This window comes from Equus asinus, chromosome 4, assembly GCF_041296235.1.
Source record: "Equus asinus isolate D_3611 breed Donkey chromosome 4, EquAss-T2T_v2, whole genome shotgun sequence".
In the NCBI taxonomy this organism is placed as follows: Eukaryota; Metazoa; Chordata; class Mammalia; order Perissodactyla; family Equidae; genus Equus; species Equus asinus.
This window is the reverse complement of record NC_091793.1, coordinates 102,537,601-102,553,393: the sequence shown is the minus strand read 5'-3', so window position 1 is coordinate 102,553,393 and position 15,793 is coordinate 102,537,601. Positions and strand designations below refer to the sequence as shown.

Below are 15,793 nucleotides of genomic sequence, written 5' to 3'. Positions count from 1 at the left end.
CATCTGTTGCTTTGGACATCTGGTTGTGCTGGATGAAGAAGTCTTTGCAAAACCCATTGCAGAATCTTTGAAAAACATATGGTCTAGATCATGGAGGAAAAACAAGCTTAACTTAATTTTAATTTTTTCATATTTCATGCTCCAAATTCAGGGTAAAGTTCTGTTTTGCAATTCCCTCTTGAATTCTCATGTAAATGCAAACTAGATTGGGAAATATAAATGCCGAACTTGATGTTCCTGTCAAGTAGAAGCAGGCATGAGTTACGATCTTTTCTGGACTTACGAGGTAGGTTAAGTTTGTGAGCCTAGTTTATTCCCTGAGGGAATTAGATATGGTGTGAGCACAAAGTTTCTTGCATAAACATTCTTAGTGCACGTATTTTTCATTCAGTCCCATGTCCAAGGAGAGGAGACCTGTATGTGCAGTAGGACAATGGCCAGGTCACAGTGGAGAAGCATCGTATCCTAATTTAATTTAGACAAGAAATCTGAAAGGAGATGGAAGCATAAATTCTCCTCTTGCACAAGGAGTGGCAGTGATTTTAGAATGCAGTTCTTTCTCCTTTAGTCCCTATTGTTTTTACTTGTCAAGGGGAACACTGTCATATGGATCCAGTGGATCCCTATATGTGACAAAGATAAGATGGGTGTGCATACACACAAGTGGATTCTGAAGTGAGCCAAAGTGGCTGTAGTGAAAGAAGGAAATTTCAGATGGTCTAATACTTATGTTAAAAGTCATATGAGAGCCAGCCACAGTGGCCTAGCAGTTAAAGATCGGCACGTTTGGCCTCAGTGGCCCAGGTTCGGTTCCCAGGCGTGGAACCACACCACTGGTCTGTCAGTGGCCATGCTGTGGCGGTGGCTCAAATAGGAGAAGTAGAAGGACAACTGGAACTACAACTATGTACTGGGGCTTTGGGGAGGGAAGAAAAAAAAGTCATTTGAGAAAATGCAATGGATAGATCATGAGTGTTTAGGTAGGAGACCCCTCAAGGGCTGTGTAGAAAACCTGAAACCGGGAGATGTTTGGAAGTGAGAGGTGCAATAGTTGAGACCCAACATGTAAAAGAACTTGGATCTTTGAGAGGGTGTGAGGGAGCAGGAAGAGATGAAGAAACCTAGAACTTGGGAGTAAGTGACACTGACAAAGAAGTTGGGACCCAAATTCTCATGTTTCTTTTAAGACTGATGCAACTGAAACATCTGACATGGGACCAATAAGTGAGAAAACAGTCCCAGCTAAACTTTGGAGTGAAACAGGGAGGTTGGAGGAGAGCCTTGACAATTGTTTAGATAAATTCAAACAGCATGGAGTCATTTAAGACAACATCCCTAAATTTTGTGAATTTAAATTTTTTAACAACTCTTAAGATTCTCTTTTTCTGTAGTAAAATAACAGAGGAACTCTAAAAAGCTGTCTGGGCTTGAACTATACTGTCATGTAAATTGAGAGTGTGTATTAGCACAGAAAGCACAAAACAAGAAAAGTATAAATCCTATGGACACTTTATTTGGAGGTGAAATTTCCCTAATCTTTTGGGGATGGTGGTAGTAGTAATGTAACCAGCTAGATTCTGGGTGTGGTGATTGTCCTTGACCAAATTATAGGGTAAAACCAAAAGGTATCTTTCAAATATTTCATCATTTTATTCTTTACACTCTTCTCCCAAAAACCAGTCCCCTACTTCACTTCCCCTAGCACATGGAGAAATGGTTATTATAATTACCCTAATAATAATAATGGGAAATATCTGTCTTGAAAGTCAGAAAAGAGAATATTAATTACAGAACTACATTGTCATATCTAAAATATTTTTCCCTATGGATCAAATCTCCCTCATTAATCATTTAAAATAGGTGTTTTTGGGCCAGCCAGGTGGCGCAGTCGTTAAGTTTGCACGTTCCACATCGGTGGCCCAGGGTTAGCCGGTTCAGATCTTGGGTGGGGACATGGCACTGCTTGGCAAGCCATGCTGTGGCAGGCGTCCCACATATAAAGTAGAGGAAGATGGGCACGGATGTTAGCTCAGGGCCAGTCTTCCTCAGCAAAAAGAGGAGGATTGGCAGCAGATGTTAGATCAGGGCTAATCTTCCTCAACAAATAAAATAAAATAAAATAAATTACGAGTTTTCACTCTGGTTGACACAATATTTGTAATTGCCCTGCAAGTAAAATTGAAATGAAATTCCTGGTCATGTTATAATTAGAATGTTTTCAACAGTAGTATAGTTAACATTATTAGCTTATGAAAATATACTTATATTCCTAAAGTGTCTTTAAAATGTTGGTGATAATTAGAATTTTATGAGCTTATATATCTCCATTTTCTTGTCAGGCTGGAGCTAAGAATCCTGTTGTTCGGGTATTTATTATTGATGCCACTTACCCTGACTATGTAGGTCCCAGAGAAGTGCCAGTCCCAGCAATTATAGCCTCAAGGTATATTAATCTCAGATCCTTCTCACCTTTTCAACTGCATTTTAACACTGAAATTTTTTAATCAGCATTTACATTTCTTTTCTAGTGAGTTCATGATGTGTATACTATAAGCATAAATAAATAAATAAATAAATAAATAAATAAATAAATAAATAAAATTGGCATGTAAAGCTAAATACATACAAGATTAAAATCACCAATAAGTTTCTTAAATTGGGTTTAAAATATCTGTCCTTTTCACATATACAAAGATGAACACAGTGGTCAATCTAAGTGATGCTTTCTTTAGATGTGTTAATGTAAACTTGAGACCAAGAGGCAGAGATAGTAAAATTCATATACATCCTCAGCTGGCTTCTTTTAAGTCTGGTTTACTTTCTTTCCAACCTGGGGTGTGTGGATCAATGCTTATCACATGTGCATAACAACAGAAGATAAGCCAACACTCTCCAAATAGCATTTTTCACTAGGATGCAGTTTATTCTCAATTATCTGGTTGTAGAATTATCTGTTTGGGGATTAACTATACTCAGACAGGGACATGAAGCATTCTCACTTCCCCAGCATGGTGCCCTCTGTAGATCTTGTCTGATTCATCCTGATGACAGCAACCTTCCAGCCCCCTATCAGTCCCCCATGCTCATTCTGGTTGAAGTGGATAAAGGAGAGAGATTCCCCAAGCCCTGCCTGGTGGAACTCCTTACCTCTTCCCGAACTCCAACAGGCCAATGCTTGACTCCTCTCCTCCTGCCTCATGAAGGACAGCCAGCCAGGGCCAAATGATTGATCACTAATAGGAGAGAGAACCTCATCAGAGGCCTCGCTGGGCCTTGCCAAGGTGAATTCACTCTTGAATAATTAAAAGTGGCTTGAACTTTTTGAGTTATCTGTTATTCCCCACCTCAATCTAGTTGATGAAAACTTAACTAAATGCATCTTTTTTTTAAAGTGGAATGATAGAAAGAGCACCATACAAGGAGTCAAGAGGCTTGTTTGAGCATCTGTAAGACACTAATAATATAATAGTAATAACTAACATCTTTTGAGCACTCACTATGTATCAGGCATAATTCTTAAGCACTTAAAGACTCTCAGCAAATCTTTACAACAACCTTTAAAATTGGTAATAGTATTCTTCTCATTTTATATAAAGAGAGGCACAGATGTGTTAAGTGACAAGCCTAAGGTAGTGTAAGCAGGAGATAAAGCCAGAAATTGAGCCTGAGACCCCTTCCAGCTCTGTGATTTCTTTTACATTGATGTCCAAAAATCTGCGGTTCAATTACATTGATCTTCTCTATCTATAAGTTCATCCTCAGAGCCAAGCAATCATTGCAGCCGTTCATTGCCGCCTGCTATGTGCCAAGCTCTATTTGAGTTACTTCGTGTACCTCATCTCTGATTATCATACTAATCTGAATTTCGAACCCTGAGCATGGTCATAGCTAAAACTCAGCTTCCAACACAAACCTGCCTGGAGAGAAAGACGGCCTTTACCACACTCGGCTCTCTCTCAATTAGTTAAAAGGCGAGAAGTTGAGTTGTCTATGCAAAATAACCAGTTTAATGCTTTTTCCCGTCTAGATTGACCAGTAGCTTTGGCCTTACGTCTTAAATTTTTTCCTAAAATGTAAAAGTCCAAAACGCAGAGAAAAGTCAAGTATGAAATAATTCCATTAACTGAATGCACTCTCCTTTAGATATTCTTTAAAAGTCAGCAGGTATAAACTTTCTCTGTGAAGAAAGAAAAGTTTTGCCTTCCTTGTCTAAGGAATACCTGTTTCATAATAATAAAATACATCCATTAGAAAACAGAAATTGAGAAATTATTTGGAGGCCTGCCCAGTGACAGCAGTTAAGCTCACGTGCTCTGCTTTGGCAGCCAGGGGTTCGCCAGTTGGGATCCCGGGTGTGGACCTACATACGTACCGCTTGGCAAGCCATGCTGTGGCAGGCATCTCACATATAAAGTAGAGGAAGATGGACACAGATGTTAGCTCAGGGCCAGTCTTCCTCAGCAAAAAGAGGAGGACTGGCGGCAGATTTTAGCTCAGGGCTAATCTTCCTCAAAAAAAAAAGAAATTATTTGAATAGGAACTTGGTTTCTGGTTGTGACTTTCTGTTTTGATTTATTTGCAGTGATTATTATTTCAGTTGGCTCACGTGGGTTACTGATGATCGAATATGTTTGCAGTGGCTAAAAAGAATCCAGAATGTTTCAGTCTTGTCTATATGTGATTTCAGAGAAGACTGGCAGACTTGGGACTGTCCAAAGGTAGGTTATATGAAAACCACAGAGGTGTATTTTGAAGATGAAAGTACAAAAGTGGGGACTTGTTTATAGCTAACAGTTTATATTATAAAGCCAGAATTATTGCATTCAACTCCTGATTGCTTTGTGGAAAAAAAAAAACAACAAAACACTTTAGTCACAGGTCCATTATTTTTATTAAATAAATAAGATACTTGCTGTTTTCTTGAATGAGAAATTGAATTAGAGTTGAAATCTAATAGAGAAAAAGACTAAATGAAACCATGCAATAATGGGAAGATCAGGTAGCTGGTTCTCGATTAGGATGGAAATCCATCCTTTTGAGATTACAAAATTGGCAGTCAACAAAAAGCAAAATAATAAAGATGAAAAGATAAGATGGGTCTATTAGGGAAACAGATGTGTTCTATACAAAAGAACCAAAGAAAAAATGCAAAGGGCAGCATGTTCTATTCCTTGTCAAAAGTAAAAAATAAAAATTTCAAAGGAAATAGATATTATCAAAATAAAGCTAAATATTCCCATTTTAAAATCAAAAGTGGGTGACTGAAAGCATGACTTGAAATATCAAATCGAATTATCCTGTTGTCTTGTTATCTTAGGAGAGTGCTCCACACTGTGCTAATTTTAGGGAGAAAAAACTTGAAAACTAGGCACAGATTTATTGTTTAGTTTTAATTGTTTTTATTGCTCAAATCCAAACATAGTCTGTTGAATTAATGAGTCAGAAAACTACTTCACCAATCTAAAATCTTTAAAATAAGCCTATTCATAAGTACTCATATTAGAGACTAAGAAATACAAAATGTTTTCTTTAAACAGTAAATTTGATGAGTACATTTCATGAGACTTCTAATTATGAAGAAATGTTTCATTAAACCAAATATAGAATAAGCCTATTTTACAAAGTAAGAAAATAGCAGAGAGCAATCAAAGTAAATCACTAAATTCCATGTTGAAATTGAAACATTATGTTTTGCAAGGGAAAAGTCATATGAGTCTGTTTGGAAATATATCAGGACTATAACAGTCAACATTACTCAGGCTAAAAATATTTTTTAAGTCACTACTGTGTCTGTAAGAAGCTTGACTAATTCTGAAGTAATATTCTAGAAGCTTATTTTTATCTTATTTATATTTTAATATACAAAGCAGAAAGATTTTGGCTTTAATGAAGTATCATAAGCAATAAAAATGTAGAATAATCTTGATTCTGCTAGTTAATTAGAAACCCTTGGTCTAATTTTTGTTGAATCTAGATACTAGAAATTATTGCCTTAATTTTATCAGTTTAAAACTATAAGATTGGTCATTTAGATGCAATTTTTAGCTCTTAAAACTAGGCATTTAGAAACTATGATTGCTTTGGAATCTGAAATTCTAATTTATCAAAATCTGAGACAACTTTAATCCAAACTGACAGAATATATACGATGCACATTCAATGAGACATGGAATTCCTTGGAATACAAACTTTAGTTTCATGGCCAAAAACAGTGATTCAATTTAGAATACCAGGTTTGAATAACCTTAGGATTTCAAAACTACCTCTGTTTCAAAATAATCTTATAAATACATCAACACATTTTCAGATTTAAGAACAACAAAGTATTACATTTTTTAGCAACCATACTCATGATTGATATGTGTGTGTGTGTTGAAATCAAATAACCTTTAAGGTTAAGTGACCTGGCAACATTTTATTCACGTTGGGAGTCATACCCAAAACTGGCAGTAGTTATTTGTAGTATAGTTATGTTAATGAGATTTATTAAGAAATTTGTAGTTTGGGAAAGAAACATATTTCATATTATTCTTTCTTCTCTGAAAATGAAATTAAAATTGATTTTATCTTTATGGCTAAAAATAATGAATCAAAAAAGTTTCACTATTTTTTCAAGTCTTGTCTTAACTTGTTCTCTCTAAGGCACCAGCCTATTCCTATAGGAGAAAATCCAAACTGTGTTTTTAAAATTTATCACTCCTTTGCTTTTTATGACAGTACACGCTCTCAAAGTTCTCTTTCTCCTTCACTGACTGTTCTTTTCCTTTCCAGCTCTCCTTCTTCAGACTTCTCTAGAAATCTTATTACCCTCCAAGTTAACGCATTTGCAAGGCAGGCTAACTGTTATAACAACAACAACAGCAACAAACCCTCCAATAATTCAGTGGGTTAATTCAGTAGAAAATTTTTGCACATTCATGTAAGCCTCCATTAGCGAGTCCAGGTAAGTGGGGAATGGTGAAGGGTCGGGGATGGAGTGCTCTGCTCCATACATCGTTCCAGGACCCAGGTTGATGGTATTTCTGCTTTCCTCATCCAGTGGCTTCCAAGGCTAGTCCAAGATTATTCAAATCTGAGCATGAGCATCCAGCTGGGAGATGGGAAAAAGAATGAAGGATAATGTATGAGAAGTTTTTATAGATTAGGCCTAAAAGTAGCATGAGTCACTTCTGCTCACACACCATTGGTTAGAACTTATCACATGACCACATCCACTTGGATGTGGGGGGGCCTTGGAAATGTAGCCTAATAGTTCAGCAAAAAGAAGAAATGGTTGCTGAATATCTTACGGTTTCTGTTACAACTCTCTACTTTCACTTTAGGTGATTTTTGTCTATACCAGAGGTTTCTGTTACAACTTCGCCCTCAAATCCATTTTGAGGATTTGAATTTTTAAACATCTCTGGCTACATCTTCTCTGCTCCATCATCACTACTGCTGCCTAGATTTGGGTCTTTATCATTCTTTTCCAAACATTACAATAGTCTTCAGTTGGCCTCTCTACCTCCTTCTGTCTTACTCACTTCTAATCCACTCTCTGTATCATCCACAGTTATATTTTCTAAATGGTGATTTTGAAATACTTCCAAGGATTTACCCACAGGAGAAATTCAAACGTCCTAGGATGGCATAAAAGTTTCTCTAAGATCTTGCTGATACCTCTGCATTCTGCCTCATCTTCTAACTCTTTCCTGTAGTCACTCTCCACCCAGCCATCTGAACCACCTGTGGTTTACTGAGCTGGCCTGGTCTCTGTGCTGTTCATTCTGTTTAGAATCTTCTTTCTCTAATTATTTGTCTAGGAAAGCCTGTTCATCCTTTTACACTTACTAAATATCTATTCAGTAAGTGATTGGTTGTATTATGCGAAAATATACGCTGAAGTAAGATTCAGTGCAAATTTTAAGATTCCTCGCTAATTCACAAGACTAAGAAAGAATTTAGCTTAAACTTCACTGTGAAATGCCTTTTTGGCTGCAGAACTCCAAGCGCTTGGGTTATGCTGGGACTCCATAGATGTTGGGAAAATTTCAGTCACTACCTTATGGAAAATTTAACCAGGATTATTAAAGATTTGCAATAAGATCCAGCCCTTAGATTACCCATGTGCATGCAATAGTGCTGTTGTATAAAATTTTGAATACAGTCATCTTAAACTCAAGTGTGAAGTGAGTTGACTAGTAATAGTAAACTCTGACCAGGCAGCTTAACTGGTTCAAATGCCCAGATTATATTTAGGAAAAACTGTCCTCCTAATAATATATTTGATATGATCTCTTTTTTTCTTTTAGACCCAGGAACATATAGAAGAAAGCAGCACTGGATGGGCTGGTGGAGTATGATTTTGCTATCTTTTCCTTATATTTTAATGAAATTTGACAGATTCTCAGCTACCAAAGTACTATTTGAAATGTGTCCAAACTGGCACTCATTTCCATAGAAAAAATATCAAGGTAAAAAACACAAAGGTAGTGATTCTTTCAGCGATTTCGTGCCAGACAATTTTAATATCTATATATTTGGAATTCAACTGAAAATAAATCACATTCCTTGTGTCTCAACCCTAACTTTTTCAACTGACTCTCAAATATCCATAATTAATATTAATTCTTAAATAAATACAATAAAGATCATTTTTCAAAAGGGACCACAATCTCTGACCTGCTTAAAATAATCTTAATAATTATTAGCCAGTCACTTGAATCCAGGAAAAAAAAAATACGTTCAGTATCCTTGGTAATTTAGAGACAATCTACCTCATATTAAATTTTATATAACCTGAAATGAAAAAGTGAATTATATGTGTATTCATTCTACCTTTTAAGTAAAGTGGTATCAAATAGGAAAATGAATTTTGTTATGGTTTGCGATCACTTACATCTGAATTTTTTGAATAGGCTTATTCAATGATTTAAGAGGATTTTTAGTGTAGAAAAAATCATGTTTTAGGAAACTATCAATTGTATCTTATATCCTATATGAAGAACACACAAAAGGATAGAAAATAAGTGGATGTTGTGTGGATGCTGCCACTTGTCATAAACATATGATTGAATTTAATTAGCATTTGTGTAAAAAAAAAAAACCGGCTACTTCTCTGAGATTTGGACATATGCAAAGAAAACGAAAATTCCTAGGGTCTGGTTTAACACATTAACCCATAATACAAGGACAATAAAGAATTCAGAAGTCAATTCTAAGATGACAAGTCTTGTAAAAATTCAAAGTTAAGATGGGTAGGGAGAAGGTAAATTATAAAGTAAAAATCTTCAGATATTAAAAACTGTTGTACACTTTTCTGAATGTAGCAATTTTAGCTTATATATATTTGCTCCCTGTTTTCAGTTAAAGACACTTTGGTTTTATTTATTGACTAGAGAATAGTTATTAATTGTATAAAGTAAATGTAAATTATATTCTAAAACAAGGTAACAAGGATAAGTGTGTAATTCAGGAGAAAAAATGGGAAAGTCCTATTTGAATTCACTATTTGCCACTGTACAGGAAAAAAATAGGAGTATTCAGTGAAAGAACAGGATTTTCTGAATTTTTTGAATTCTTGGTCAATCAGAAGCTCACCTTCCACAAAAGTAATTCCTAGATCTGCATTTGAAAACTTGAGAAAAGGAGAAAGTTAATTTATAAGTTCATTCCCATCATAAAGATTTCCAGTAAAGAACGAGGGGAAGAAAGAAAGCTGGAAAACTTCCTTTAGTTTTGTTTTCCGTATTGATACTGTGACTAGAGTTACTATAAAGTAACATAAATGATGTGGTTTTACAAATAGATAAACAATGATACCAACAACCTTCTCAAAGACATGATCTTAGGAATCCACCCACGTTTATTCTGAAAATGCTACCAGCCTTCGAAACACTCTGAAATATTTTAGATTGCATCTTTTGAAATCTCCTATTTATGAGCATCTTAAGGTCAACAATTGTATCTTAGTTTTTACAATCTGTATAGCACCAACCTTGCAATCTCAGCAAACATTAGCTGAATGAATGGACGAATGAATAATTCATTAATTACCTTCGGAAGCTATAGAACATTGTTTTAAATACCCTCAGTGGAGGCACATATGTGTCCTGTGAGGGAAGACGAGGTCCCTACATTAAATCAAAAGTCATGCCAAAATAACTCTAGTGAATAAATGAATTATTTATCTGCAACATATGATTCTGCTCTAGAGCATTCTGATATCTGCAGCTTTAGAATTCCATTGCAAAAAATTATTTTTCTTATGTATTAATCTCAGTCTCTTAAAATTTATCCAAGAGTCAGTAAAGTTTCTAAATACCGGAAAAGGAACTGTCAGAAACTCTTTGTAATTGTAGCTTTCAAGAGTAAGTTCATACTCTCCCAAAGCAACTGCTTTGAAGAGGACATTCATTGGATTTTGATAGTTCTGATATGTCTTTTAAAAGATTCAGGTCACAACTTTATATAGTCATAACTCATATGTCATAACATGCTGTGTAACTTCCTTTGACCTATAATCAAACCAGTGACTTAATAAAATTACCCAGAAGTCACCTAGAAATATGTATGTCTTTCAGATATTAGTTCAAGTAATATTTATGAGGTGTTTAGATAAAATGTACAGACTAGTCATCTTAGTATAAATTTAAAGAGCAGTTTTAGAGCAGTTATTCCTTTAGAATTTATCAAACAGACTTAAACGGAAAAAGACACATTGGAAAAGTGAGATTAGATGACTTGCTAAAAGTAATTAATCTGTTAGTTGCAGGCACAGAACTAGCAAACAGTTTCTTGAGAGCTTTACCAATCACTTTCTTCCTCCAGCATGAGATATTCAATGTCTTAATTTGGGAAAAATAACCTAACTTCTTCTTTTGTATCTGATCAGAAAAACAACAACAAATTCACGTTAAATAAATTGCTGTTTGCCCTGTAGAGAACAGACAAAAAGGAAGATTTAATCAAAGAATCTAGTATTTAATCACTAAAATTTGGAGAACAAACACTAGAGCCATAACGCTTAGATGGCAAAGCTACATTTAAATTATTTTAAAATAATCAAGCAATACACTACACCTCCTTTAGGCGGCTGGCAAAAATCCCGTGGTTCAGGAAAATGAATTTTCTATTTGACGCCTGAAAGTCTGTGCTTTTGACTGGATGTGGACTCAGTTTAGGCCTCGGCCGTAGATCAGTGGGACCTCAGGTCTTTTACCAACGGTGGCAAGAAATTATCTCGTGGTAAATAATCTTGCCTTCCAAATAAAATATTTTAAATGGCTTTGCACGTAGAGATGAGTAAATTTCTCAGAAAATCTAAGCATGATCAAGGGACCTGCAAAGAGGCCTTGTTAAAATTGAGGACCACCTAGCCATGTGTGCTTTTCTAGGGCCCAGGGTGACGTGCTGCAAGAAGCACTGAACTCAAAATGCATTAGGGACCCAGCTCTGGCAAAGTGAATGCGGAAACATTTCACACTCTCTTTACCTCACCCGAGTTACCTGTGCGTGGAAAGCAGCTGTCTTTGATGTGCGCCATAAAAGGGGAGAAGATAACAGTCTTTGCTTAGCAGAAATATTCTTCCTGTTTGCCTGATTCTAATATCTTCAAACGTCACACTCTGCCCTGTCGTCTTCTTTATTTTCCGTGAAAATGAAATTTTAAGTTTTAGTCTAGAACAAAACCTCTTTTTAGAGTTTCTTAACTAGCTGCAGGTGTGAGGAGAATGTTTTTACACTCTGGCACCTTAAAATATTTTGTGACCCTGGTTCCATTTTAGTGGTGAAGACACTAAAGAGCCAGTTTTTGTCTTTCACCCTGAGGAGTGACAGGGACGCATCATAAAGTGGTTCCTAGTAAGTAACTATATCATCATTTGGCTCAGAGAGCAGAAATTTACTCTAAAATGAAAGGGTAATTTGCTAGACCTATGCTGATAAAATTCCATCCACAAAATTGCAAATCACAATTTCCTGTTCCTGGGCCGCTTGGCCCTCAATTTCACCTAGAGGCATTAGTCTCAATACACAAACTCCTACCGAGGCTGGTCTTATTATTAATGAAACTAACAAGAGAATCATGTAAAGAGACAACAGTTTCTTATTATTCCATTTTTCATTTTGTTAAAGACTTACCAATTCTGTGCCAAAGAGATAAGATTTGGGACATTGTATTAATTTCCTGGGGATGTTGTAACAAATTACCACAAACTTCGTGGCTTAAGACAACAGAAGTTCATTCATTCTCTCACCCTTCTGGAGGCTGTATGTCCAAAGTCAACGTGTCAGCAGGGCCATCCTCCCTCTGAAGGCTCCGGGGAACAATCCTTCATTGCCTCTTCCAGCTTCAAGTGGCTCCTGGCAGTGCTTGGCCTTCCTTGGTTTGCAGCTGCATCACTCCCATCCCAGCTTCCATCTTCACATGGCCTTCCTCTCTGTATCTCCCTGTGTGTCTTTGTGCCCTCTTGTTTTCTTATGAGGACACTAGACATTGGATTTAGGGCCCACCCTAATCTGATCGGATTCTTACCTTGACTACATCTACAAAGACCCTATTTCCAAATAGGGTCATTGTCTTAGTCCATTTGGGCTGCTATACCACAGATTGAGTGCTTATAAATAAGAGAAATTTATGCTTACAGTTCTGGAGACTGGAAGTCTGAGCTTAGGGTGCCATTGTGGTTCGGTTCTGGTGAAAGCTTTCTTTTGGGTTGCAGACTGCTGACTTATTGTTGTATCTTCACATGGTGGAGAGCAGAGCAGAGGAAGTGAGTTGTCTGGTGATTCTTATAAGGGTGCTAATCCCATTTATGACCTTATCTAATCCTAATTACCTCCCAAAGGCCCTACCTCCTGATATATCATTTTGAGGGGTAGGGTTTCAACATATGAATTTGTGGGGGGATATATTCAGTCCATAACAGTCACCTTTGAGGTTCTATGTGAAAATGAATTTTGGGGAACGTTATTTGGATAACTATAGATACCGTATCAAATAAATTGAATTTTAATATCACACAATAATAATCATCCATTTTATCAAAAAGCACCAAGTATCAGATCACACATGGGGCCATCATTAAGGAAGCCTACAGAGATTTCCCCTGCCCTCTTCTTACCCAAAAGTAGGTCTCAGACTGGATGTCAGTAGGATAGGTATTTGTAGCTAAAAGATACTGGTATTCTTTTGGTGGTTGTCTCTTGGTCAGTTCTAAAGGAGCTGAACAGCTTGGTCGCCATCGTGTGGAAGTGTTCTGGCTAGAGAGAGCTGGTTTGGGATTACTTATGGGGCTATCTACTCTGCACGATGTAGAGTAGCTCTTTCCTCATGTAGGCCTTTCGCCATTTAGCATCCTTTCACAACCTGATGACCAGAAAAAAAAGAAGCCAGCAAATGTAAGATCAGTCTAGTTTTTGAAAGGGAGAAACTGTTACGTAAATTTAGTGTGAGGACATTTGCAGGATTTTAGCTATCTGACCATTTAGGATAGTTGATTCAACAACCATTCAGGATGGTGCTCTGTTCCAGGATACACTAGGGACTCCACAGGTCATTAAGTGCTTCCCAGCAGGTGGCCAAGGGGGCCCTGGGAAGAGGTCAGAGTGAGCAATGAGGTCTGCTCTGCTCCCCGAGCTCAAAGAGCAAATCTCCCGTTTGCTTGCCCTGGGTGACATTTTTCTCTCAAGTCCAGAAATCCATCCCTACCATTAAAAACTGTGGCTAGTAGGCCGTGATATTTTAATCTTTAAAATGTCTTCATTGAGTCATTGTCATTAGGTGCTTGGCATCAGACAAATCAAAAATTAAAAGGGCTATGAGCCTTAATGAAAGTCACACTTTGGTCAAATATCGCATTTTGAAGTTGGACTTGGTTAAATATCAACATACATTTGTGATTTTTTTAACTCTCTTTCAAACCACATAAACTTAGAACATAGACATTCAGTCAAATATAACATGATACACCCAAAGATGTGTTGTAACAATCAAGCAGTGGTTGGAATGTGCAAGTGCCTGTTAGAATTACTACAAAAGCTGTCTTTCTGAAAGAATGGAGCTTCAGATGTGTGTGACGGAAGGTAGGGAAGTCAAGGCATTCTGGTTCCTATACTTGTCACTAGACATTGCTTTAAAAAGAAATCTGTAGGTTTAGTTCAGTTTGTCTTTTGAACATAACCTCTGTTAATTTCTTTCAGTTCTTTGTTTCAACACCAGTTTTCAGCTATGATGCTATTTCATACTACAAAATATTTAGCGACAAGGATGGCTACAAACATATTCACTATATCAAAGACACTGTGGTACGTTCCTTCCAAGATTTATCTCCTCAAAGATCATTCACTTGAGGTTGCTCAAATAACGCTCGGCTTCACACAACATAATGTTTGTCTTTTTATAGGAAAATGCTATTCAAATTACAAGTGGCAAGTGGGAGGCCATAAATATATTCAGAGTAACACAGGATTCACTGTAAGTATTGCATGAAGCACAATGCGCCATTCAAGTTTTAATTGGCACTGATGGACGTACAAAGGATACTGCACCCGCTTTTCGTTAAGAGCACTTTTGCTATTTACTCTATAGTGTAGTTCAGACAGCCGTAATTTCATTACGATTGCATGTTCTTTAATAACTAGTCAACCTGATTTCCTTTTGGAGAGAATATTTAGTAAGTCTTCGTTTTTCTTCAGATACTTGGTAGATAATCATATAAAATTTTTTAAATAGTAACTGGCTGTCCAGGCAAATTTTACTCTTCAGCACTTGAAGCAAAGACGACCTTCAAAAGTCTATAGATTCCTTTGTAGTGATTCACTGTTACATAAGTTTAAGATTATTATCTATAACAGCTGTCATTTATTGAGCAATTACTGTATACTACGTACTGTAAAGTAGAAATGATTATACCAGTTTTACAGATGGGAAAGCTGATACTCAGAAATTTAATTAACATGGCCAAGGCCACGTAGTTAGTGGCAAAACTAGAATTCAAACTCAAAACACGTTAAATCTAAGGTTCTTATAGTTAACTTCAACATGGGACTTATTTCTTCCAGTTCTTTCCTTTTCAGTCCATCCTGTATACTGTCTAAATAAACCATCTTAAAATAATCCTTTATAATCAAAGTTCTCTGATCAAGAATGTACCGTTCCTTTCCTAACTTCTAATAAAGTCTAAACCCAGGGTATTCTCTTCATGCTCATAATCTGCCTGCCGTTAGCTGGAATTCTAGGAGCAAAAGGGGAAGATTATTAGAAACCTGTCAGAACCCCATTGCGAATCCTTGAAACTTTTTGAACATTCAGCAATGGGGTTTGGACATTCTATGGAGCAGCCATTAAAATGGCCAGTGTAAGAGGACAAGATAAAGACAGAAGGGAGATTAATTTCAGTCATAATAGGTTTAGGAGGTAGGGGAAAACTGAAGGCAGGAAGGCTCAGCCATGGTCACAATCTCAACCTGAGGTGGTAGAAGTCTGAATCAGGATAGGGGTAATGCAATATGAACTCTCTTTGAGGGAAAAACTATACCTCATTTTTTTGCATCCTTGGCACTTGACACAGTACCTGACGCAGAGTTGGAGTTCGATAAATGTTTGTTAAAGGAATGAGAGGAAGAGTAGATACACAGTAAGACAGATGGAGGCTGGAAAGGACTGGGGAATCAGTGGCTGAGAGGGAAAAGGAAAAGCGGATTCTACTGCAAGTGTTAGAGACGAAGACAATCGTGAAAACTTTGACATAACAAGAAAACTTCAGGGGGCTATTTGTAAAAGATACTGAGTAGCTTATTCACGGGTAGTCTG

At 36.7% G+C, this 15,793-nt stretch overlaps 1 protein-coding gene across 9 annotated transcripts in view; it reads left to right on the top strand.

Moving 5' to 3' along the window:
* FAP (fibroblast activation protein alpha) overlaps positions 1 to 15,793 on the top strand; it is a 74,074-nt gene that overhangs the window by 26,451 nt on the left and 31,830 nt on the right. For 7 of the 9 annotated variants that reach the window (XM_014860158.3, XM_070507986.1, XM_070507992.1 and 4 more), the window contains 5 exons: positions 2,340 to 2,443; positions 4,583 to 4,718; positions 8,292 to 8,336; positions 14,182 to 14,286; positions 14,385 to 14,455. In XM_014860158.3, coding sequence (XP_014715644.2) covers positions 2,340 to 2,443; positions 4,583 to 4,718; positions 8,292 to 8,336; positions 14,182 to 14,286; positions 14,385 to 14,455 — 461 coding nt within the window. The remainder of the gene's footprint in view (positions 1 to 2,339; positions 2,444 to 4,582; positions 4,719 to 8,291; positions 8,337 to 14,181; positions 14,287 to 14,384; positions 14,456 to 15,793) is intronic. The other 2 variants (XM_044768813.2, XM_070507991.1) reach the window with 1 other exon arrangement.